Source organism: Alexandromys fortis, unplaced genomic scaffold (assembly GCF_014885135.2).
Source record: "Alexandromys fortis isolate MF-2015 unplaced genomic scaffold, M_Fortis_MF-2015_v1.1 scaffold_16, whole genome shotgun sequence".
NCBI lineage: Eukaryota > Metazoa > Chordata > Mammalia > Rodentia > Cricetidae > Alexandromys > Alexandromys fortis.
In genome coordinates, this window is record NW_026067893.1 from 12,411,474 (window position 1) to 12,434,178 (window position 22,705).

Below are 22,705 nucleotides of genomic sequence, written 5' to 3' on the forward strand. Positions count from 1 at the left end.
AGCTTTTCACTTAGCAGACGCTCAGTAAATACTTGCTGGGTGGTTGACACAGATTACATGTTATCCATCATCTTCAAAGGCTAGAACCAGACCGTTAAAAAAAAATAAACAAAATCTTTCTTTTAAAAAGAGGCATTACCTCCTGCCCTTCTCTTACAAATGTTCGCTTTAGTTTCATTTATTGCTTTTTTGGGGTAGGGAGTCTTAGGAGAGTGACTCAGAAAGCCCCTTTAATTTAAGAGAGACGTCATAAATCACACCCATTAAGAAGGGATCAGATGCCTGCATGTGTCCTATAAGTGGGTTAGGAGCACACACTGGAGATGGCTCATCTGTTTGTCCCCCACCCATCTGCAGGGCTGCCCTTCTCTGGTAGTGTGTGGTATCTTACTGATCTCCTTTCAATAAACAGTCCCTTGAAAACCTACATGAAGAAAAAAGTGCTGTCTATGTATTGTATCAGGAAAACTAAATATTATGGCAAAGGCCAAATATTTCCACCGTGTTAAGAAAATAAGAATCGGGCTGCTTGGAACTTCCTTCTCAGTGGGCAAGAGACCCATGGAGACTTCAAAGAGGGAGAAGTTGTGAGGACAGCCAGGGTAGAGGCTCCATTAAAGAAGAGGGGTGTGTGGGTGTGTGGGGGGCATCCTACGTGTGACTGCAGAAGCTGCGACATTATTTCTCACCTGCGAAATCATCTCAGCTTGCTCATGCAGTGGTCCGCTCGTGTCTCAGGCGGGGGGTGACTTTAGGAGGAGGGGACAGGAAGCCAGAACAGAAGTGATCTTTTTCTGCCAACACCCAAAACGCAGATTTACACACAGAAGAGCCCCGTATCTGCCTCTGAGAGGAAGATGGACCCTTGATGGAGCTGATGGCTCGAGAAGAACCCTAGCATGTGGGGTGGAAGGGCCCTGCCCTTGAAGTGGACTGTCTGAGGGGTTCCTCTGCCCCTTCCACCCACCTCATCACCACGCTCAGCAGGTGGAGGTGGCCTACCTTTCACTGGAGAGAGACCTAAAATCATTTTGCTTTTACTAAAACCTCAGGCTAGGTTGTCTGGGGGCCATCCCCAGGGAAGGGATGCTTCAGAGTTCTGGGCTGCTGGCCTGCCTGTTTTAACGGGCTGGGGGAAGCTGTTTGAGGAGCGGCCATAAACTCGCTCACCAGACCTGAAATGTGAGAACATTGTCCTGAGTAGTAGAGAAGAGTTCCCAGGTAGAGAGAATAGGCTCCTGTTCTGCAGGGCGGTTGAAGGCCTGGCACTTGCTTGCTACTTTTCTCCTTAGCAAGATCATTCCCTCCTGCCAGCCCTGGCGAGGTGTGCATTAGCTCTGCCACCAGAATGCACAGTGAAGGAGGACCATTGCATTGCATCTCATGACAAGGACTTCCCTCCTCCTCGCTCCCAGAGGATGTGCCAGTGCCCTGTGATGCCCTGTGATGCCAGCCCTATAGGGATGACAGCCATGGTCTTCATCTCTGAGCTAACCTGGACACCTCCACCTTTACGGAGCCTCCAATGAGCCGTGACTGTTACTGCCCGTGGGGATAGTCCCCATAGTCAGATAGATGAGAAGCGGCAGAGCAAGAATTCAGGCCTAGGTCCTGTGATATTTTAGCATTCTGTGCAGGATCCAGTCAGCCATCCTGCCCTGCCTTCGGCACCACCCTCCGCACCTACGCCTCTTCTTCCTCCTTTTATGAAAATATGTATTTTTGTGTGCATGGGTGTTTGGCTTGCATGTATGTCTGTGCACAACATGCATACAGTTCCCAGCTGGGCCAGAAGAGGGCGTAAGAACTCCTGGAACTGATGTTATAGATAGTTGTGAGTTTCCATGTAGGTGCTGGAAATCAAACCTGGGTCCTCTGGTGAGCAGCCTGTGCTCCTAACTGATGAACCATCTCTCCAGCACTGCCTTCTTATACCCCAGTCTTAGCTGTAAAGAGAAGACCACCTCCCAGGGACAGATAATTTACTGGGTCCAGGAGAACTAAGTACCACAAATTCTGAGAGGATTCTGGAGAGGGCTGGCGGAAGTGGGTGTGCACTGAGCTTGCTGTGCGCCCACTGTCCAGCTGTAAGCTGTGTGCCTTGGGTGTGTCGTCCGCACATTCTCGCAGCGCTCCATGAGATTTGTTTTATAAATACAGGACCAAGACTCAGAGGTTATGTCATTTTCTCAGCCCTATACAGCTCAGGGGCGGTGGAGCTGGGCCTTCCCACTGCCAAAACGCATTCTCTTGGTGTGAGACCATGACAGATGATCTTGCCAGAGTGGTCAGGGAGGGAAGGCCCTGAGGAGTGATGAGAAGGGAGATTGGAAGGAGCCAGCTTTTCCGGCTGGGGGAAGAAGTGAGGGTCTAGGGAAGAGCAGGAACTCTGTCAGAGTGGGACCAGTCTGTCGCTATCCCAGACACAGGGCCTTGGTGCCACAACTGATGAAGTTTTCTTGGCTCTGAGGAGGTGACGTCACCCGCCTGCTCAGCCCCGTGCTGACTCCTTGGCTAACTGATTAGCTGTGGTCATGGTGATGGGTATGACCTTGTCAGGATGACACATTAGCCACAGGATATCCTGCCGCGGACGGCTAGATTTACCCCTTGACCATCTATCTCTCTGTCCTCTGCGTCTTTCTGCTCATGCTGAGCATGCTCTTTTACAGGACCACAGACCCTTCTAGGCAGTGCTTCCTCTCCCCTCGTGGACCTTGTAGAGGCATGCTGTCTGCAGTATCACGTCTGAGCTCCTTTCAGTCATTGGCAAGCATTTGGGAAGCATCTGCCGTGTGCCAGTAGATGCTGTAGACACACGGTAAACTAGAGCAGTCATTCTCCAGAGAAGAGGGAGCCCTCAGACTGACCAGTCGGACCAGCTTGAGCCAGAGCATTTCAGAAGGGCACCTGTGTCCTAAACAGAGCAGGGATTAGCCAGAAGGAAGGATGTGATCTCTAAACAGGCAGAGGCAGCTCTGCACACTTGTAATGCTGAAGTAGGCAGATGTTCAGGGAGAGGGGGACATCTGGCAAAGGCCAGTAGTGAGAGAGAGAAGGGAGAGAGGTGGCCCAGTTTCCCATTACTGTTGCCATAATTTCGTACATAGTTAGGGTAATGTATAGACTGTCCTCTGCTCCTGAATATGGGCAGGGCTTGCTTTGCTACTAGTCCAGTGCAGAAGGAGGTCTGAGCTGTTAGGTCCTGAAGAGTGCTCAGGTGACCTGAAGGAATTGGGCTAGGGAGCTGGCTCTGCTCACATTCCTAACTCTCTTGCCGTCAGGGTCCATCATGGTCTTCATGGTCTCTTGGATTGCAGACAGGAGTGGGGGAGCATGCTTGAGCCCTGGGTTGGGAATCTTGGCTCAGATGAGGATGTAAACCAGCTGGAACCTTCTTTTAAGGATGCTGAGAGGCAGCCTGACCTGGTGGGAAGGACAGGGTTGGAGTCCACACACTGGGCTGTGTACCTGACTCTGGATCTGTGTCTGAGACCTTACACAAGCTGTGGAGCTTCTCTGAGTGAAAGGAGTTTCGCTTGCAAAGGCAGTGACTCAGGGGCGTGACTTGGGCTCGAAACGCCCTGCAGGAAGCCGAGCCTATGGCTGGCTGCCTTGAACAAATGTGAGCACCTTCATGAACCGAATTTTATAAAAGTCTGGGTGTGCAAAGCAAGTCCATGAGGGATTTGTTACCTTTCCAAAAGCTCCCCTTCTCTCCTGAAACACTTGCTAATGGTTCTTTCATATAGGAATTTCGTTTATGGGTTGAAAAGGTAGTTTGTTATATACACCTGTGTTTTACCCAAGAACGGCATTGTTCCCGGCTCCATTGAGAACTAGGTGAAGTGTGTCCCCGTGAACTAAAGAATAGTCTCTAGGGGTGTGCCCTGCACCTGTGCCTCTGCCTCTGCCTCCAGGTGTTTGACGGTGATTGAGATGGGCTTTCATGTTATCCTGTTCACATTCATAGGTGACATAGGGAGTCTCCACAGAGCCCGGTACCTGTGTTCAAGTGGCCAGTGCTGCCTCTTTGTCATTGGCACTTGAAAGGTCTGGTCCCTGGGTTCCTCCAAAGAGTCCACTATGTGCACCGTAGTGTGACTGGGACAAGACTCATGGACGGCGTGGACAGCTGTCCTCCATGTTACCGGCCTGTTCTCAGGCTTGCCCACTTGTTTATCACGTGCCCACAGTCTCAGACCTTGGGATGGAGTTGGTGGTGAACCTTAATCCCTGACTCCAAGATGTCCTCTCTCATTCGCTTGTCCCAGCCTCTGAGTTGGGGTAAGTTGCCTGGAACAGAGGCTCTGGCCTATTATAACTTCCTGTAAGAGTCCTCCCCCCACATACAGAAAATCTCAAAGAGCAGAGGACATTAGGGGACAGACACCCTGTTAGTCACATCCCAGCTCTGCTCTCATTTTAAACGGAGCCCCAAAGCCAAGGATAGAACAGACTCCGTTCCTGATGTCCTTTCTCCATCTTCTGGAGGATTCTCTGGAAGCAAGGCAGCTGGTTGTGAAGCGTCAGTAGGAAAGAGGTCACCAGGGAGTGCCATGTAGGGCACATGCCATCAGGCATCAAGCGTCTGGAATAGCTCTGCAAGCCATTTGCTTCCTTCTAGAGGAAGGGAGTGGCCACCAGCTGGTGGGGCCCAGCCTAAGGGAGTACTCTGGGGTGGGGCTTGGGGTGTGGATCCCAAGGTGACTGGCTTGGCTTGGCTGTCCCCGCAGAGATGTGGCCCTGCCCACTGCCTGTCCTTTCCCTCAGCTCAGCACATCTGTGGTTGTTCCTCCCCCAATTTGGGATACCACCAAGTCCCCACAGTGGCTCCTGTAAGGTTTTACTACGAAGTGGAAAAGGACAGTTTCATTAGGGCTGTAATCCAAGCTGGGCTGTTTCAATCCTGTGACCTTAGCAAAGCTTTGAACCCTTTTGGAAGGTCGGTAAAGCATCCATGGGGATCTGCGTGTGGTACAGGAGCTTAGTGGCTCAGGGGAGCCCCCCGCGGAGAGCCAGGGACAAGCAACTGCGTGGGTGGTTTCTAGTCCTTCCTCAAGCAACACAGAATGAATGTCCACGACTGTGTAAGACAGCACTTAGGGCCAGACCTCGTAAAGGTCATTTCATGGTTGAAGGTCTGTCCAGATCCCTCAGCTGTGTACAAACTGTAATTGGAAAGGTGAAGACCAAACTGCCCTTATTACCGCCACAGGCACAGCAGAGAACCCTGGGGAATTAACGGGAAGGAGCCCAAGGTGTGTTTCTTATGGGCTAGGCATAAAATAGATGCTTTGTGGGCATTTTCTCATTCAGTCTTCACTTACGAAGCATCAAGCAGATAAAGGTGCTTGCTAAGTAAGCCTGATGACTTGCATGTGAGCCCTTACATGGAGGAGAGACCCGACTCCACAGAGTTGTCCTCTGACCTCTGCGTGCATGCTGTGGCACATGTTTGGATGCACAGACACACACATCATAACCTCATGCACTATAATATGTTTTCTAGAAATATATTTGCAGCCAGGTGGTGGAGGTGCACACCTTTAATTCCAGCACTCAGGAGGCAGAGGCAGGTGGATCTCTGTGAGTTCCAGGACAGCCTGGTCTACAGAGTGGGTTCCAGGACAGCCAAAGCTACACAGAGAAAGCTGTCTTGGAAAACCAATACATATACATATTTGTAATCCTTACTCAAGCCATTCAAGTCATGTCTTCTGGCTATTCTGGTTTTATAGGTGTGGAAGGCTCAGAGGAATTAGATACTTCATCCAGGACCCTATACTAATTCAGAGGCAAAGCTGGATTCAGCATATGTAATTTGCATTGCCCATTGGGTATTCTCATCTTTTCTCCCCAGCCCTGACCCCTGGATTGACCCTCTCAATGCTGGAGAGAGATTGCATTTAGCAGTTTATGTTTTGGCTCAGTGCTTCGTCCCCCAGTCCCATTGCAGCCCAGCTGGCATCTCTACAGCGAGGACTAGAAGAAGGGATTTCTTCTCTGGGACCTTAACTGCAGCCTGGAAGGGCTAAAGTGTATATAGTTCAGGCCTTTGCCAGCAAGAGCCTGGGAGTGAGTGAGAGGGGTGGGCTCTGGCCAAGCGAAGCAGGCTGAGGTCAGAGGGAGGGGCCCACCTCCCAAGGGAAGGCTTGCATGACGTGGCTTTGTGAGGTGCTGGTGGAAGAGAGCTGGCCACGTGCCCTCTTACCTTCAGCCTCTGTCTGACGAGGAACTAGGATCAGGGGGGAGGCCTAACCAGATGCAATGCCTGGCAGACTGCCCTGGCCCCAGCACAGGGCTCTCCTCCAGCTAACTTGGCAGCCTTCTACCCCAGGGGGACCTGGGAGCAAATGACGCCCTAGAGTTGGCAGGGACAGTGAAGCAGGTCCCTCGTGGGCACAGGTTAGGAGAGATGAGGGTTGGGGGGCTACAAAGATGTGACCCAGCCATTATTTTGTTCCTGTTACTCTGTATTTTAGGACAAGTTCTCTCTCTCTCTCTCTCTCTCTCTCTCTCTCTCTCTCTCTCTCTCTCTCTCTCTCTCTCTCTCTCCCCACCCACGTGGTTGAGGTTCCCCGTGCACTGCCAGGATGGAGNCCATTATTTTGTTCCTGTTACTCTGTATTTTAGGACAAGCTCTCTCTCTCTCTCTCTCTCTCTCTCTCTCTCTCTCTCTCTCTCTCTCTCTCTCTCTCTCTCTGTCCCCAAGCAAGTGGTTGAGGTTCCCCGTGCACTGCCAGGATGGAGTTCCTTATTCCCCTTTCAACCTGGGCTTCTTTGAGTCAGCCCACGGCAACCCAGGTGGTCCGGAGCCTTTGGTGTGGAGTTTCTCCCCCTTCAAATGGCCCTTTCCGGCTTCCATATTTCCATATCGTTTCTAGGGACCCTCTCCAACATTTTGCTTCCCCAATTTTTTTTCCCACCAGGCCCAGCTTTAACAACATGCCTGCCCCCAGCTTGGAGTTCCCTCAGTTCCTTGTTTCCTATGGCATCTGTTTCTGCGTCCATCTTCGGGGCTCCCAACCCCTGACCCTTTCCTCTTCCCATTCCCAAACTATGCCATGTTCTCTACCTAAGAAGTCCCCAGCTGGCCCTTGGCCTCTCTGACTCTGTGGACTGCCCTGGTGTCATTTGCTCCATCTTCCCCTCATCCTCACAACTGGGACCTGGCATTCTCCTCCTTGCTTCCTTGGGCCTCCTGCCATTCAGCTCAGCTGTTTCACGGCACCCTAGCTTTAGTCTCGGCTCTTAGGTTGCTGCTCTGCTTGGGTGTCGTCTTGCTACTGTAACCCTCTCCTCCCCTCCAGTGTCATGACTTCTGGAAAGCCTCTTATGATGTAAGTATAGTTTGTTCCCACAGAAACTCATTTTAAAAACTGGTGCCACTGTGGTGGCATTGAGACCCGGGGCCCCTTGAAGGCGATGAGGTCGTAAAGGGGTATTAACACCTGTCTCATGGGAGCAGCTTGGTTGCCAGACGACGAGTTGGCTGTCCTCATCTGCACATGGCACTTCCCCACTACAGAAGTACTCATCAGAAGCTGGGGTTGTGCCCTCAGGCTTCCCAGCCCCCAGAATCTGGAACCAAAATAAACTTCATTTTTTGTTGATTTATTTTTATTCTTTGAGACAGGGTCTCATGTAGTCCAGGCTGAATTGATTCTCTTGCCTTTACCTCTCCTGTGCTGGGATTCCAGGCATGTGCCACCATGCCTGGCAACTTCTTTTCTTTATAACTTACCCAGTCTCAGGAATTCTCTTAGAGTAGCAGAAGATGGACCAGACCCCTCCCCAGCTCAGCGCTTTTCCTTAAGTCCCCCAAGTCTGTGCGCAGCTCTCTGTTGGGTCTCATTTGGAGTATTACTTCTCCTCGGCCTGCAGACCCCAGGGAGCAGAGCTGCACACCGTCCTGTTTGATTTTGTCTGACTAAGTGTCCAAGGGCAGAGCCTAGCGCACAGTGGGTGCTGCGTGCTTCCTTTCTGAATGGAACTGATGAGCATCATAACTTTTCTGAAACCCTACCATGTCCCCAGTGTCTCTCAAGATTACAGGTTAATGAGTGACATTGGGGAGTGGGTGTTCGTAGAGAGCGGATCAGGAAATGGGTTGGGGCACTGACTGGACATTTCTGAAATTGGCTCTAAAGCTCTCAGGGCTGTGGTAGAAGCTGTGCTTCTAGGCACCTCTGATGGTTGGGAAAGTGTAGGCTGAGGTGAAGGAAGGGGACGGTGGGTTCAAGTGGAAGGAGGCTGGGCCATGCTTCAGAGGGAGAAACCGAGCAGTTCCCCTCCCTGCACCCCCGCCCAGTGCAGCTGTGCAGTGTGGGGACAGGCTGTGGATTCTCAGTGCGGTTTGCCTGTGCTGGACACACAGGAGCTGACGGCCTTCCCTGCCGCTGTTTCTTCTGCACCAGGGTGTGCTGAGGCCAGCAAACTGTCTGGGCAGAGAGCAGGATATTATAGACAGTGGCTCCTTCCTGCCTTGGTGTTGAAGCACCTGGATTCCTCTTTACCCAGCCTGGGCAAGTAGGTGTATCTCCTCCTAGAGCCAGGTTCCTCCTTGCCACACCTGCTCTGAGCCAGCGCTGCTCAGGCCTCACATAGGGTTTTCTCCAAGCTTGGTGTGTGTCATGTGGTCCCTGATCACGCCAGATGAGGGACAGGGGGAACATCCAGAACTAGCTTGGAACTAGCTCAGGGAGGTTTCTGGGACACAGTGGATCTTGCTTGGAATTTGGAAGAATTTGCCTGAGAGGAAGTTGTAATGGGGCTAGGGAGATGGCTCAGTGGGCAAAGTGCCTGCCGTGCAAGCTATGGGGACCTGAGTTCAGGACTCTAGAGCCGGGTGTGGTGGCATGTGCCTGTCATGCCCGTACCTGTAGGGCAGAGACAGGCAGATCCCGAGGGCTTAGCGGACAGCCAGTCTGATCAAAACTGTAGGCTCTAAGTTCAGTGAGAGGTCTTGTCTAAAACACAAGGTGAAGAATGTGGGAGGAAGATACCCGAAATCTGTCTCTGGCCTGCATATACACTCAGGTGAGCACACCTGCACACATACAAATACGTCACACACACACACACACACACACACACACACACACACACACAGTGCTGTTTTTCCTCTTTTCCCGGTGAATAATTGCTTTATTGAGATATGAATCTTGTACCGTGCAACACGGTCTGAGTAGATTCTCAGGGTTATGAGCTACTATCACAGTCAAATTTTAGGACATATAATCATCTTTTTAAAATAATTTATGTAAGTTTATTTTGTGTGCATTGGTGTGAAGGTCTCAGGTTCCCTTGAACTGGAGTTACAGACTGTTGTGAACTGCCGTGTGGATGCTGGGAATTGAACTCAGGTTCCTCCCCTGGAAAAGCAGCCAGTGCTCCTAGCTACTGAGCTATCGCTGCTCCAGCCTGACACAACATTTTCTAGGGAAACAAAAACCCTCAGTGGCCACCCTCTCCCCTGTCAGTTCTAAGCCAGCCGTTGTGCACTTTCTGACCCGTAGATTGCCTACTGTGACGGTTTCACACACAGGCAGTGCGTGGGTTTCATGCACAGCTTTAGGTCAGTTTTCTCTTATTTGATTGTGCAGGGACCCAAACACACGTCACAGTTCCAAAGGTCATTTGTTCTAGGTGCAAGTCCTTTAGCAGACATGTCGCTGTTATCATTTTCTCCCATACCGTGGGCTGCTTTTCTCGCTGGTACTCATTGGAGCATTATGGTGATGTTGAGTTCTGCTTTGCCTGTTTTCCTCTCGTCCCTGTCCTTTGGTGTCCTTCCTTTGATCACTGTCTGAAGTCAAGAGGACCTTCTTGCCGTTTCGCATACGGTGGGAGGCACTGATCTTTTCCACTTTTGAATCGGGTCTCACTGACCTTCCCGTGTTTCCCCACTTGGTGACTGATGCTTTGCCTTCCTCATGCAGGTCTCAGTTCAGACACCCCGTCCCAGACAGGTGTTCCCTGACCTTCAGTCCAGCATGGTGTCTCCCCTGTGGTTGTTTGTCTCTGCACTCAGTCTCAGGGACTCAGCGTGATCTCGTGTGTTTTCTGTTGACGCTCCTAACAACTGTGTCTGGCTCACTGCCTGGACTTAGCACCTAGCTCAGTGCCTGGCCTCCGCGGGACCCAGGCTGGATCTGGTGAAAGCCGGACATTTCTTTTCGTTAGGAAACTGCTTTCCCCGAGGACTTTGATTAAAAACTCTGAGTGGTTCTGGCCTCAGGGCGTTGGGAGTTGCGCGAGAAGGTGTCGCCAAGTGACATTGCATTTGGGGGATTTCTTGTCCCTTCGACTAGCAAACCCACTACTTCATATGGCATCTGTTTCCATCTTTGGTTAGCTCTGGTGATTGACAGTAGACAGAGACCTGCTTTCCTGCCACTTACGCTCATTACGTACTGCCTGCCTTGACGGTCAGCTGGACCTGACCTGCGCACTGAGAGAGTCGGCTGAGCATTTGAAAACGCACGTCACTGCAGTCTCTTCCCTGGGCAGGCACCGCTGGCTCTTTCAGCCTTTCCTCCTGACCCCCTCAGTCACCTGTGGGGGCCCCGGGCTGGTGGGTGGCACAGGCTGCCAATGGAAGCCTGGGCACAGTCACAGCCCAGAGTAGAGGGATCTGATTCTGGTTTCCCCTTCTCCATTAGAGCTGATGAGTCGCAAGCCTGAGTCCAGACTCCCTGTTGTAGACATCATGAAGGCAAAGCTAAACTCTGTAGGGTAAATTCTTCCACAAGAATGCTCTCCCGTTAAAGAGGTGGCTGCTTTTTCCCCAGCTAGTGAGTGGTCTTTGAGGGTTTGGTTGGCTTTAACATGGACCCACCTGGGAGCTCTTAAACCCCCCAAACCATTCCCATTTTCCAAGGCTCTAGTGTAACTGGTGTGCGGGGCCCAGGTGATGTGGTTTAAAGGACTTCACTGGTGACTGTGTGGCCATGGTTGTGAACCTTGGCTTCAGGACCTCAGCATTGAACCTGAAACTCCCCTCTGTCCCACAGGAATGAGCAAAGGCTGCTGTCAAACGAGCATCCAGGAACCAGAGCCGGGGACAGGTTAAGGGGACACAAGTGTTTTCCAAGATAGGAATCTCATGTTAAATTATGAAACCGTATACTTTCAAGCAAGAGGAAATAAATACAGAAATGTACGAAGTAGAAAGCGAAACTGTTCCTGTTTCTCTCCTTGGATCTCTTCTCCCAAATATCCATTTACAGCTGCCTTTTCTTTCTTTTTAACGCATGCCTACATGAAGGAGCACAACCCCATGCACGCATACACCCCCAATAAATGTGGCTCCGTGGTGTAGATACGGCTTTGTGATCTTGGCTTTCTTCTTTCTCAGCATGTTGTAAAGGAGGCTGTCTTACCATCAGCAGGCAGATGAGCCATAATTATATAACTTTTAAAGTCAGTGAACATTGAGTAGTCTTTATTTTTTGCCGCAAAGTATTTTTTGCATACACATTTACCCCCCCCCTCCATCTTGGAGGTCCATTTTCTAAGTCAGTGAATGTGTAAGTTTAGGACTAGGGACCCCCAGAATGCTTTCCAAACAGCTTGTTCCGGGCCACGCCAGGCCCTAGTCTCCTAATGGCAGCTCCTTGCCTCATGTCACCAGTGAAGGTTTGCTGAGCTCAGCAGAGAGGAAGGTGCCAGTGTGTCAGCTGGGGAGGAAGTGGAGAGGTCACTTCCCTGAAGGCTGTGTGTGAAGGAGCAGCTGACCGCTGGCTTTCCCTGGCTGCTGCATTGCCCAGGAAGCGGAACCAAGCTGTGTGTGTTAACCTTTGCCTGGCTCTGCCGTGTGACAAAGGCACGGGCATGTTGGCAGGATGTGTATGTTGAGGGCCATGCGCCAGGGCGGGCGTTGATTAGGGAGTGTGTGGAGCCGGAAGTCCCCTTCCTAACTTCGCTAGAGCTTCGGAGTGGTGGCTAAGCCCGTTGGAACCCAGGCACAAATGCTTTGATGTTTCCGGAGCTCCGGCTCCTCCGTGTCACAGTGCGTCTAGCAGACGTGTCCGACATGATAGCTATGAATGTGGCCCGATACAAAATTTCATTGTTACTTTGTGCATTTATTGTAAGCTTGGTAAAACAAGATTTGTGTGTGTGTGTTCATGACTAGATTGCATGGATCTTGTGTGTGATTTTTGTTGATGACAGTCAATGTTTTAATGTTAAAGGTCAGATGCACCAAATAAAGTTTTTCACCTCATACCCATCATAAAGTGAGCCTTGTCCTCCCATCTGGGCACAATGTCAGCCACCCTCTGCAGGTGCCTGGGCACTACCTAAGATGCCCACTGACCATTTCCTCGGGCACCTGCTGGTTGAGAGCAGCTCCAGTGCTGTGCTCTGCCAGGCTGCTTTGGCTTAGCAGTGGTAGGGTTGGTGGAAGGGCACACAAAGGCCAACCCTGTACGCCCAGGTGCTCTGGAGAGCGTCCTGCGGGAGTCACTCTCAGAGCAAGTCCGAAGTGGATCCTTTCCAGGAGCTGTGCTTTTGGGTGCCCTTAGGATGTTCTAGAGGAAGAGAAAAAAATTCTTCAGAGTACAAAAGACTGTGTCAGGCAGTTTATATCAAAGCACGGAAAGGAAGTCATAGAAGTGTGAGTGAGTGCACAGCGTCCCTCACACTGAGTGCTCTAGACTCCCCACGGTCCTCACAGCAGGGCCGGAGTTAGTTCCCTTTTTTAATTTAATTAAAAAAAAAAACAGGGCTTTTCTGTGTAATAGCCCTGAAACTCACTCTGTAGATCAAATTGACCTCAAATGCACAGAGATCCGCCTACCTCTGCCTCCGAGTGCTGGGATTAAAGATGTGCACCACCACGCCCAGCCCATTGCCTTCCCTGTAGAAAGGGAACTCAGGGAGAGTATTCACTTTTCATGGGGCTGATCCAAGGCACGGAGGTCCCAGTGGCCCCCAGGTGTCCAGTAACAGAGGAGTGGGTGCAGAAACATGGTTTAGATGCACAGTGGAACATTTAGAACCTGGAGGAAGAGCCGAGCTGATGTAGATGATCATATGAAGCAAATAGAAGCAGCCTCAGAAGACAAACGGCGCATTTTCGCTGCTCCTTTGCAGCCTCTAGATTTTATATACATACAACAGAAATCGTACACGTAGATGTACGACCTGAAAGTAGAAGTGAGGCCGGGAAGAGGTGGCGCAAGCCTTTAATCCCAGCACTCGGGAGGCAGAGGCGGGTGGATCTCTGTGAGTTCAAGGCCAGCCTGGTCTACTGAGCGAATTTTAGGATAGGCAGGGCTACACAAAAAAAAGAGAAAGAAAGTAGAAGTGGACCTGGGGTGAGAAAGGACCAGTGAGATGGGGGGAGGATGAGAAAGGAGGGTAGAGGGTGTGGGGGCACACACCTAATGAATGCTGTCTTGAAAATGTCCTAATGAAATACAATACCATGTACACATGAATATACACAATGAAACTTTAACATAATAGCAACTGGACAATTACAGAAGAGGGCTGGCAAGCTGACTCAGCAGGTGAAGGCATTTGCACCAAGTCTGATGACCTGAGTTCAGTCCCTGGGTCCCACAGGGTGGGAGGAGAGACCCGACTCTCTCGTTTGTTCCCTGACTTCCACGCATGCATCATGGCATGCAAGCTTTGGCGTGCGCACATCTACCGAACCCCCTGCAATTGCTTAAAGAATATAGCTACACCTGAGAAAGAGGACAGAACGTTCCTCTTGAGGGATTGGCCTGTTTAAGCGCCATCCCTGGCTGTGGCTCTGACCTCAGCAGATGATACCTGTGACTCCAGCCTCATCCTTGGGACTGGGGGTGTTAACACTGTCGGTGGGGGATATTGTAAAGATAGATCAATAATCAGAATAAAGTCCCTAGCAGTGTCTGGAGCTCAGTAAGCAGGAGTGGCTGTTGTTCTCCAGACAAAACAATGTTTGCAGAGTGACTTCAGAGTCTCTGGCTTTGCTGGTGGATCCTCCCTTTCATGTTCCTCAGCGTTTGTGGATCCAGGGAGCGCCCAGCTTCTGTGTGCCTTTCCCTTCCAGGAAACACGGAGAAGAGAACAAGAAAACGCTACAGGCCCGCACAGGTGGCCCTGATAAGATCCCAGTGCCTCCTCTGGGTGGGTATTTGTTCTAGGTGACAGTGACGTCTCTCAGCAGCTAGCACTGTATTCTTGTCCCTGTGCAATGAAGTCAAGTTTTGTCCTTCTCTTTTTCAGGATGTAAAATCATTATGTTTATACATAAAATTGTGTGTGTGTGTGTGTGTGTGTGTGTGACTTGAAAATAGAAGTAACTTCCTAGGAGGATGAAGAGGGACTTAGGAGGATGGGAAGACCTGAGGGCGGGAGTATGTTCAATATACAATAAATATACGGGTGTGAAAAGTTTTTAAAGTAAATATATATTTTTAAAGTCTTTATTCAGAACTGGAGATGTAACTCAGTGATTGAAGTTGCTTAGCATGTGCAAGGGTCAATTCACAGCACTGCCAGAGTAAAGAATGAATGAATGATTGAAAAGCTCTTTTTTTCCCCAGAAATGGGTTCAGTTCCCTGGTCTGCAGTGGTCCTTGTGGGCTGTGGAGTAGCTGGCAGATGTGGGGTTCTGCAGGATTCACCGGGACACTTCTGTCGAGAACATGGACCAGGGTGCTAGGGGCTGGAAAGGGGCTATCATCAGTTGGTCACTGAGATCGTCACTGTCACCTAGAACGAATACCCTCCCAGAGGAGGCGCTGGGATCTTATCAGGGCCACCTGCGCGGGTGCTCAGTGTTCTTTAGACTAAGCTGAAAACTTTTAAGGCCAGGGCTATGGCTCACCTGATGGTATGCTCATATAACATGCAGGAAGCCCCAAGTTTGATCCCCACAATTACTTAAACTGAGCGTCACTGCACTAAAACCTGTAGTCTTAGCACCCAGGAAGTGGAGGCAAGAGGACCAGAGCTTAAAAGTCATCTTTGCCTCTTGTGAGTTTGAGGCCATATGGGTTAACAGACCCCATTCCCATCCCACCCTGTGCCCCCTCCCCAAAATTGAACCAAGTGATCATGAGCTGTTAAATATGATTTTACTGGCAAGGCTTTGGATTGGCAGAGACCCTTGTACTGAGTCAGAAAGATTTGTGTTTCGTCCCTTGCCCATTAAGAGTTTGGGTCTGGGGCTGGAGAACTTTCTCCAGTGTGCCTCTGACCACTCCGTGTTGTTTGGAATTTCTTTCCTTGAATGAACCAGTCGTTATCTCAGGACCTGGAGAGGGCAAGGCAGCTTGTGCTAATGGGGAGACGAGGGAGGGGGTGGACTCGCCCATGTTAAACAGATTAATGCAACATGTGCCAGGCTCTGGATTGTACTGTGCCAACAATCAGCAAACAAGGGTGGATATGATAGCCTGCTGATGGTGGACCACAGGCTTTGAGCACTCCGAGACACGACAGGCTTGTGGGGATAATGGGTCCCAGGTCACTGGAACAGCTAGAGGGTGTGAATAAGGGCCTCTGACATCAGGACCATCACTGCCACCTAAGAGCCATAGAAGACAATTATCAGCCCAGGGTTTGTCAGAGCCACTTGTGTTGGGAACAGTAGTCCTGAGGCCCTCTACCCAAGGGTGGCTTGAATCTAGCTGACCTGGAGATTTACATGCCACTCTCTTTCCCAACCCCGGAGTCAGATCTAAGTATGTAGGGGCTTTTAGAATGGAAAGGAAGGCCTTAATGTTATCTTAGATGGGCATCAGTTTCTTGACAAAGAACTTGGCATGGGACCTTCCTCAACGAGAAGTTAGTACAATAACCATGGGCCAAATGTGGACCCTTTTATTGGTTTCTGGATTGTGTTCATTCTGGCTTCTAGGGCCGTAATCTTGAACCCAATTAACCAAAAACAATAGGTCTCTCTCCATCCACTAGACTCTAGAAGATCTGAAGTGATCCCGTGACTTCCCAGGCCCTAGAAATCAGTCCACTCTGAGAGCAATGTACCCCTTTGTTGTGTGGCTACAGCCACAAGGCGGAACTTGTAGTTTAAGAACTATAGTGTAGATTAGATGTCTCCCTAGTTGGCCCCTTGACTGGGCAACCTTTGGGTGGTGAATACAGCTTGCCCAACGATGTGCCCAACGAAGTTCCCAATAATGTGCCTATTCCTAGCCATCTGATCCCAGAGCCATAAGAACAGGTGGGGAAATGTTCAGTGGGGTTTCCATCTGGCCTGGGTCCAGGTTGGCCGGGCAGGGGGCCAGGGAAAATAAGGCCTTCCTCAGTAAACTGCCGCCACGGTGTGCACCATATAGGGGTGTACGGCTCCCTCCACAATCCCTAACTCCTTGCTTCTTGTCCTTCTTTTGGTGACAAAGGCAGCAACAGCATTACTGACTAACCCCCAAGCCTGTCTGGGGCCTTGGAGGAATAGTTGGGCCACATCTTTCCAGTCACTCATTGAGTTCAACCCAAATCCCATCCTGGATGCCCCTGTGTGGACCAAGTTTGTTCTTGGTTCTCTGGAGCTGACCCAAAAATGATTTGCATCAGGGTCATGCAAATTTACTGACCTACAGGGAAGTTCAGAGGAGCTTGGTTCATAGCAGACAGCAGAGCCCACTGGGCAGACAAGGTCAGAAGGCTGGGATATGGGTCAGGCCATGCGTCTTGATTGAGCAGATAGCTTGACCTCAGAATGGGAAGTTGAGCGATGAGGTGCTGTGTCCCTGCCGCAGGCTCTCCTGTTTAATATGAGCTGCAGGGGAGAATGATAGTCTGGCTAGTTCACAGGGAGCCGGGCATGGTCACTGGTCTCTGAGGAGGTTTCCTGGTTGCCTGCCATCTGCCTGAAGCGACTTGAGCCCTTGAAATGGAATCCGTGCATTTTTAAAATCCAGGAGGAAGGGAAACGCCACACAGGAAACATAAGCCCCCGTAACTGTGTTTGGAAGCATGGTGTTTAATTGCCAGCCCTTTCTTGAAGTCCAGCTACTGGGTAATGTTATCTGGCAGCTTCTGAAACCAGAGGGGCTTTATCTGTGCGGGTAAACAGAGCTGGCTTTCTCCAGTGACCTCTGCCCTCTCCCCCCAACACCTGCTCTTTCTCCGTAGTTATCTCTAAAGCAGGACCAGCCCGGAGGTCTTCAAGAAGCTCTGGTGTTGGGATGGGGTTGCTAGGGTGAGGCTGGAATGCTGCACATCCGTCGCTCATCTGGAGTGATAATCTAGGCTAAGGCGGGGAAGAAATCCAGGCAGATAGCAAGCATCTTGTCAAGAAGAGAGGACGGGTCTGGAGTTCGTCTTCAGATCTCTGGTCGCATCTATGGGAGGGTGGTGACTAGTTCCAAGGCTGGGGACCTCTGGCATGTTGCAGCAGTTGGGAAACACCTGGGGGTGGGAGTGTCTGGAGTCTCCCAGCTAATGTAGTGGGTACTACGAGTGAGATCCAGCCAGGGCTGGCTCCAGAATTCTCTCCTTACTTGACAAGCCTCTGACTTGAGATAAAAGCGGCTCTTAACATGTGCAATTCCTGCACCAACTACCAGGCCTGCCTGCATCTTCCAGCAGCCAGGCCCCAGCCTGTGATTTACTCTCCCTGGGAGGTGAAAGGGCAGCCACTAATTACCACACAGGAAGGAGCACAGGTGTTAAGCCCCAGTTAAGTCCTTCCTCAGCTCTGCTTCACAGGCCCAGGAGAAAGGTGGACTTTAATGACCTGGAGGCAGCTCACCTTGTTCCGTCTTCTCTGGTGGGCGTGGCTACATCTGCTCCCTGTCTAGGGACCACAGCAAGGGGATATTCAGGTGAAAGAGTGGAGGGAGCAGTAGGGTGCTTTTGACCCTGGTGAAGAAAGCCCAGCTCCTCTTCCACAGTAGCTGGGAGTTGCAAGGTCTGAGGGTTGACCAGCTTTTACTGCGTCACTGATTTGTCTGATTCTCCAAGTTCTGTCTCTGGTTGGCTCTCAGTGCGCCTTTGACTCTTCCTTGTTCCTCGAGGGCAGTGGTTCTCAACCTTCCCAGTGCTGTGGTGACTCCAACCATAAAATTATTTTGTTGCTACTTCCTAACTGTAATTTTGCTGCTGTTATGAATTGTAATTTAAATATCTTTTGGGGTCATGAGCCACAGGTTGAGAACCATTGCTTTAGGCCCCTTCCCTCCAAAAAGGTATCCAGACTTTTCCAGCCATTTGAATGAAGCTTTCAAAGATTTGTTTTGTTTTGGATTTTTTTTTGTGGGTTTTGTGTGTGTGTGTGTGTGTGTGTGTGGTTTTTCAAGACAGGGTTTCTCTGTAGCTTTGAAGCCTGTTCTGGAACTAGCTCTTGTAGACCAGGGTGGCCTCAAGCTCACAGAAATCTACCTACCTCTGCTTCCGGAGTGCTGGGATTAAAGACGTGTGCCACCACTGCCCAGCAAAGATGTTTATTCTTACCAAGTTATTTGTTTTAAATGCCCACAGACCTAAATTCACCTATAGAGAAATAGGCCTGTGACTGCTGAATAAATGTTCTCTCCAAGATTACAATTTAATTACCGTTGTAGGGATAGGAAGAGGAGGGAACTTTAGATAGGCCACAGCCTTCCGGAATGGATTCATGCCCTTGTCATGGAGCTGGGTTCATGGTAAAAAGGATGAGCTTAGTCCCATTTCCTCGCTCACCCCTCCCTCTCGTGCCTAGAACGACTCTCCACCTCTGCCAGCACCGTGCTCTTGGACTTCCCAGCCTCGAGAACCAAATCAATGTCTAGTGTTTATAATCTGCCCTGTCTTGGTTTCTCAGAAAATTAGGAAGCAACCTTCCTCAAGACCTAGTAATACCACTTTTGGGTATATATCCAAAGGATGCTCAATTGTGCCACAAGGACATGTGTTCAACTCTGTCCATAGCATCATTGTTTGTCATAACCAGAACCTGGAAACAGCCTAAATGCCCTTGATCAAAGAATGGATAAGGAGAATGTGGTATATTTACACAATGGATTACTACACAGCAGAAAAAAAATAACGACAGCTTGAATTTTGCAGGCAAATGGATGGAGCTAGAAAACATTATTTTGAGTGAGGTAACCCAGACCCAGAAATACAATTATCACATATACTCACTCAAATGTGGTTTTTAAACATAAAACAAAGAAAACTAGCCCACAAATCACAAACAGAGAGAACTTAGACAACAATGAGGACTCTAAGAGAGACATACATAGATCTAATCTACATGGGAAGTAGAAAAAGACAAGATCTCCTGAGTAAATTGGGTGCATGGGGAGGGGGAACCTTGGGAGAGGGTTGAAGGGGAAGGGAGGAGAGAAAAATGTAGAGCTCAATAAAAATCAATAAAAAAAAATAATTTGCCCTGCTTCAGGCAGCGGCAGAAAACTAAATCTCCGGGATGCTGAAGAGATGGGGAAAGGACTCAGATTTGGTCCAAGTCTTCTACTTTGAATTTTATTAGCTGTGTGACTTTACTACTTAGCATCCCTGAGCCTCGCCTTCCTCCTACACCGTATAGGGATAATCATTGAGAAGAATAAGTGAGCCGATACATGTAATTCTTTATGCCATATTGGCATATAGTAACTTAGTTACCTGAACACAAGCTATCTATCATTAAGTTGTCTAAAGATTTTGTAATAATTATTGTATGAGATAAGTGTTTGCATATGGCATAAAACGGAGCATATGCACGTATACCTGTCTGCCTGTGTGTCGGTCCGTGTACTTATTTATGTTTTTTTCCTCTGACGTGGTCTTACGTAGCTCAGGCTGACCTTGAACTCTTGATTACCCTGCCAACACCTCTCAAATACTAATTATCAGTGCCTACCATTGTGCCTGGCTTTAAAAAGAATTACTGTTTTCACTGCTGAGACCCAAGCCCAAGGCCTCAAATATGCTGGACGAATGTGTAGCCACTGTACCCAACTCATATGTAATACAATAAGCCAGTAGTTTATTCTGAGCTCATATGGGCAGGGCTGCCTTTTATTTAATGTTTTTCTTACCAGGACTTCTGCTCATCATCTCTGGGTGGGGACATTCCTCCTGATTTCTGACTTTAGGTGCTCTCCTTGGTTATCTTTCATGACCAAGACACCTTAGAAAAGAAAACACTTAATTGGGCATATGATTTCAGAGAGTTGAGAGTCTGTGGTGGTAGAACAGAGGCGCTGGGAAGGCAGCCGGAGCAGCTGCTGAGAGATCACGTCTTGATCCACAACCACAAGGTGGAAAGTGAGACCCACAACTGAGAATGGAGTGAGTGATCTGAACCCTCAAAGTCTGCCCCAGTGACGCACCCCCTCCACCCCTATCTTTCCCAAACAGTTCTCCCAAACTGAGGACCAAAGCAATGAAATATATGAGCCTATGGGGGCCATCCTCATTCAAACCAGCACACTGACCGCCGTAGCACGGAAGGGGTGAGAAACAGGATTCAGAGAGTGTAGCCTTGACTGAGCTACCAAGCACCAGGCCTCCTCTGCACGGTTGTGTGCAAGTTCTGATCTCCCCATCTGCGGAGTTGCGCCAGTCTGACTGCTTCTCTCTGCTGAAGTTCCTTCTTCATTTAGCCCAGGCCCTGGCTTCTCTGACAGGGAGGTTTTCACTAGAAGAGCCCCACAGACCACTGGTGTCTGAGTCGTACACCAGAAGCCTCAAACCTGAATGTCTGCAGCTCTGGAGTGATTCTGATGGACATTCAGATGTGGGAGATTTTGTGTCCCCCCCTCCTGTGTCAGGGGAGATCACAGGGGAGACTGTGTGCAGTCTCGGGGCCTCTGGCCCCGTGTAGATCTGGAACAAGCCACATTGTGTGGACAAGGCGCTTTCTCCTCTCCCCCAGAGACCTCCTGAACCAGGTAGCCTTTAGTGGTGGCCTGAAGCTGCAGCCCTGGGTAGCTTCCCAGGAGCACCCTGGACTTGATGTGCTTGCCCTGTGAGGCACCCAAGGAGAAACTTCCGTGTGCTCCATCCCACCTCGTCTGTGAAGTCAATACTTGTGCCAGACTCGTCAGCTTCTTGGTCAGTGTAACAATCCTCTCTGTACATTCTCTGTGAAGGGCAGTAAGCCTATCGTCAGGAGGCTGAGTTGAGCCACACATTTCTGAAATCTTTATGGTTTCCAGAAGCTTCCAGAGGGAGTGCTGGACTGTGGTGGAGTAACCTGGCTAGGTCTCCTGAGGTCAGGTCTGCCCTTGGGGAGTTTTGAAAAATGAGGATCATGGACCTGCAATTTGGGAAGAGCCCTCTTAAAAATCTCATTCACTCTGAAGTTTGAGGACCAGTGGAAATCAGCTATTTTTTTAAAAAAAAAAAGTGCCAGATGGTGGAGGCATACGCCTTTAATCCCAGCAATTGGGAGGCAGAGACAGGTGAATCTCTGTGAGTTCAAGGCCAGCCTGGGCTACAGAGTGAGTTCCAAGACAGGCTCCAAACCTACAGAGAAACCCTGTCTCGAAAAACCAAAACAAACAAACAAATAATTTAAAAAAAATATAATGGCCTCAAATTTATGTTTATTACCTACAACACATACTAACAAAATGATACTTAAACCGTTTGTTTTAATCTTCTACAAAGAGAATCTAGATTTTCTTTTTAGTGAATGCTTCTTCAGGTATTTAGAGAGGGAGAGTATTGACATACATTGTAGCTATCGTCCACATGGTCCTTGACGGTGAGCCAGGCTCTGGTGACAGATGAGAAAACGATGGTCTTGGCTGTGGCCCTCCTACAGCAACATTAAACAACACCTGACCCCCCTTGGACCCCAGTCTCGCTCATCCGCTCACCCACTCTTCCTTCTCCTGCAGGTGTATATTATCAACGTGACCTGGTCCGACTCCACCTCCCAGACTATCTACCGGAGATACAGCAAGTTCTTTGACCTGCAGGTGAGTTGACCAGAGCCAAATGCTGGCCTGAGCCCCTAATGGGATCCTGTCTTTCATGCCCACATTCCACTGGAGAGCCTGAAAAGAGCTAAGGGCCAGAATCCAACCTGGCACCGAGGGGCAGCTGAGGGAATCCCCACAGAGCCGCCAGACTTGTTGCTGTCCCGACTGTTGCATGCAGACACTCGGGTTTTGTCCTTTTCCATGATGGGCCTTCACAGTCTTGCTTTGTCATTCTCGCTTGGCCTTGGGGTGGAAACCATGCGGAGGCCAGAAGGCTGTTGTGGGTCCTTAGTCCGAGTGACTTCTCTGTAAACATCCATGAAGAGACACAAACCACTGATCATTGCTAGTAAAGAAAAACAAACACACAGAGGAGACCAAAACAAAATAAGCAATTTATAGAACTGCATGCTGGGCATACCGCCGGGTCTGCCTGGCTACCCAAACAAGGTACTTGCCACCCAGTTCGTGCGTGTAGATGGTGTGTGTCTCTAATCCATACAGGCATGTTCCTTGAGCGAGATAGTAATACAGTCACACATTATAATAAAACACAGCTCTCTGATGCGGGCTGATTCATTTTAGGGTCTTTGGGTGACAAGTGACTATTTTACGGTCACACTGGCTTAGATACGAGAAGCTCATGCAATTGACCAGATGGCGAGGAGGACACAGGGGCAATGAAGGCTTCCGCAAAGCCCAGACTAGGCTCAGCTCTTCCTGTCTTGTCTCTGCTGAAGAACTTAGCTGGCAATCGCTCTTGAATTTCATATCATATCAACACCGTAGACACTGACTGTCTCCCTGTTCCAAGT

At 49.8% G+C, this 22,705-nt stretch overlaps 1 protein-coding gene across 3 annotated transcripts in view; it reads left to right on the plus strand.

Moving 5' to 3' along the window:
* Nucleotides 1-22,705, plus strand: part of Sh3pxd2a (SH3 and PX domains 2A) — a 199,454-nt gene that overhangs the window by 19,976 nt on the left and 156,773 nt on the right. For all 3 annotated transcript variants that reach the window (XM_050145425.1, XM_050145421.1, XM_050145395.1), the window contains exon 2: nt 21,807-21,887. In XM_050145425.1, coding sequence (XP_050001382.1) covers nt 21,807-21,887 — 81 coding nt within the window. The remainder of the gene's footprint in view (nt 1-21,806; nt 21,888-22,705) is intronic.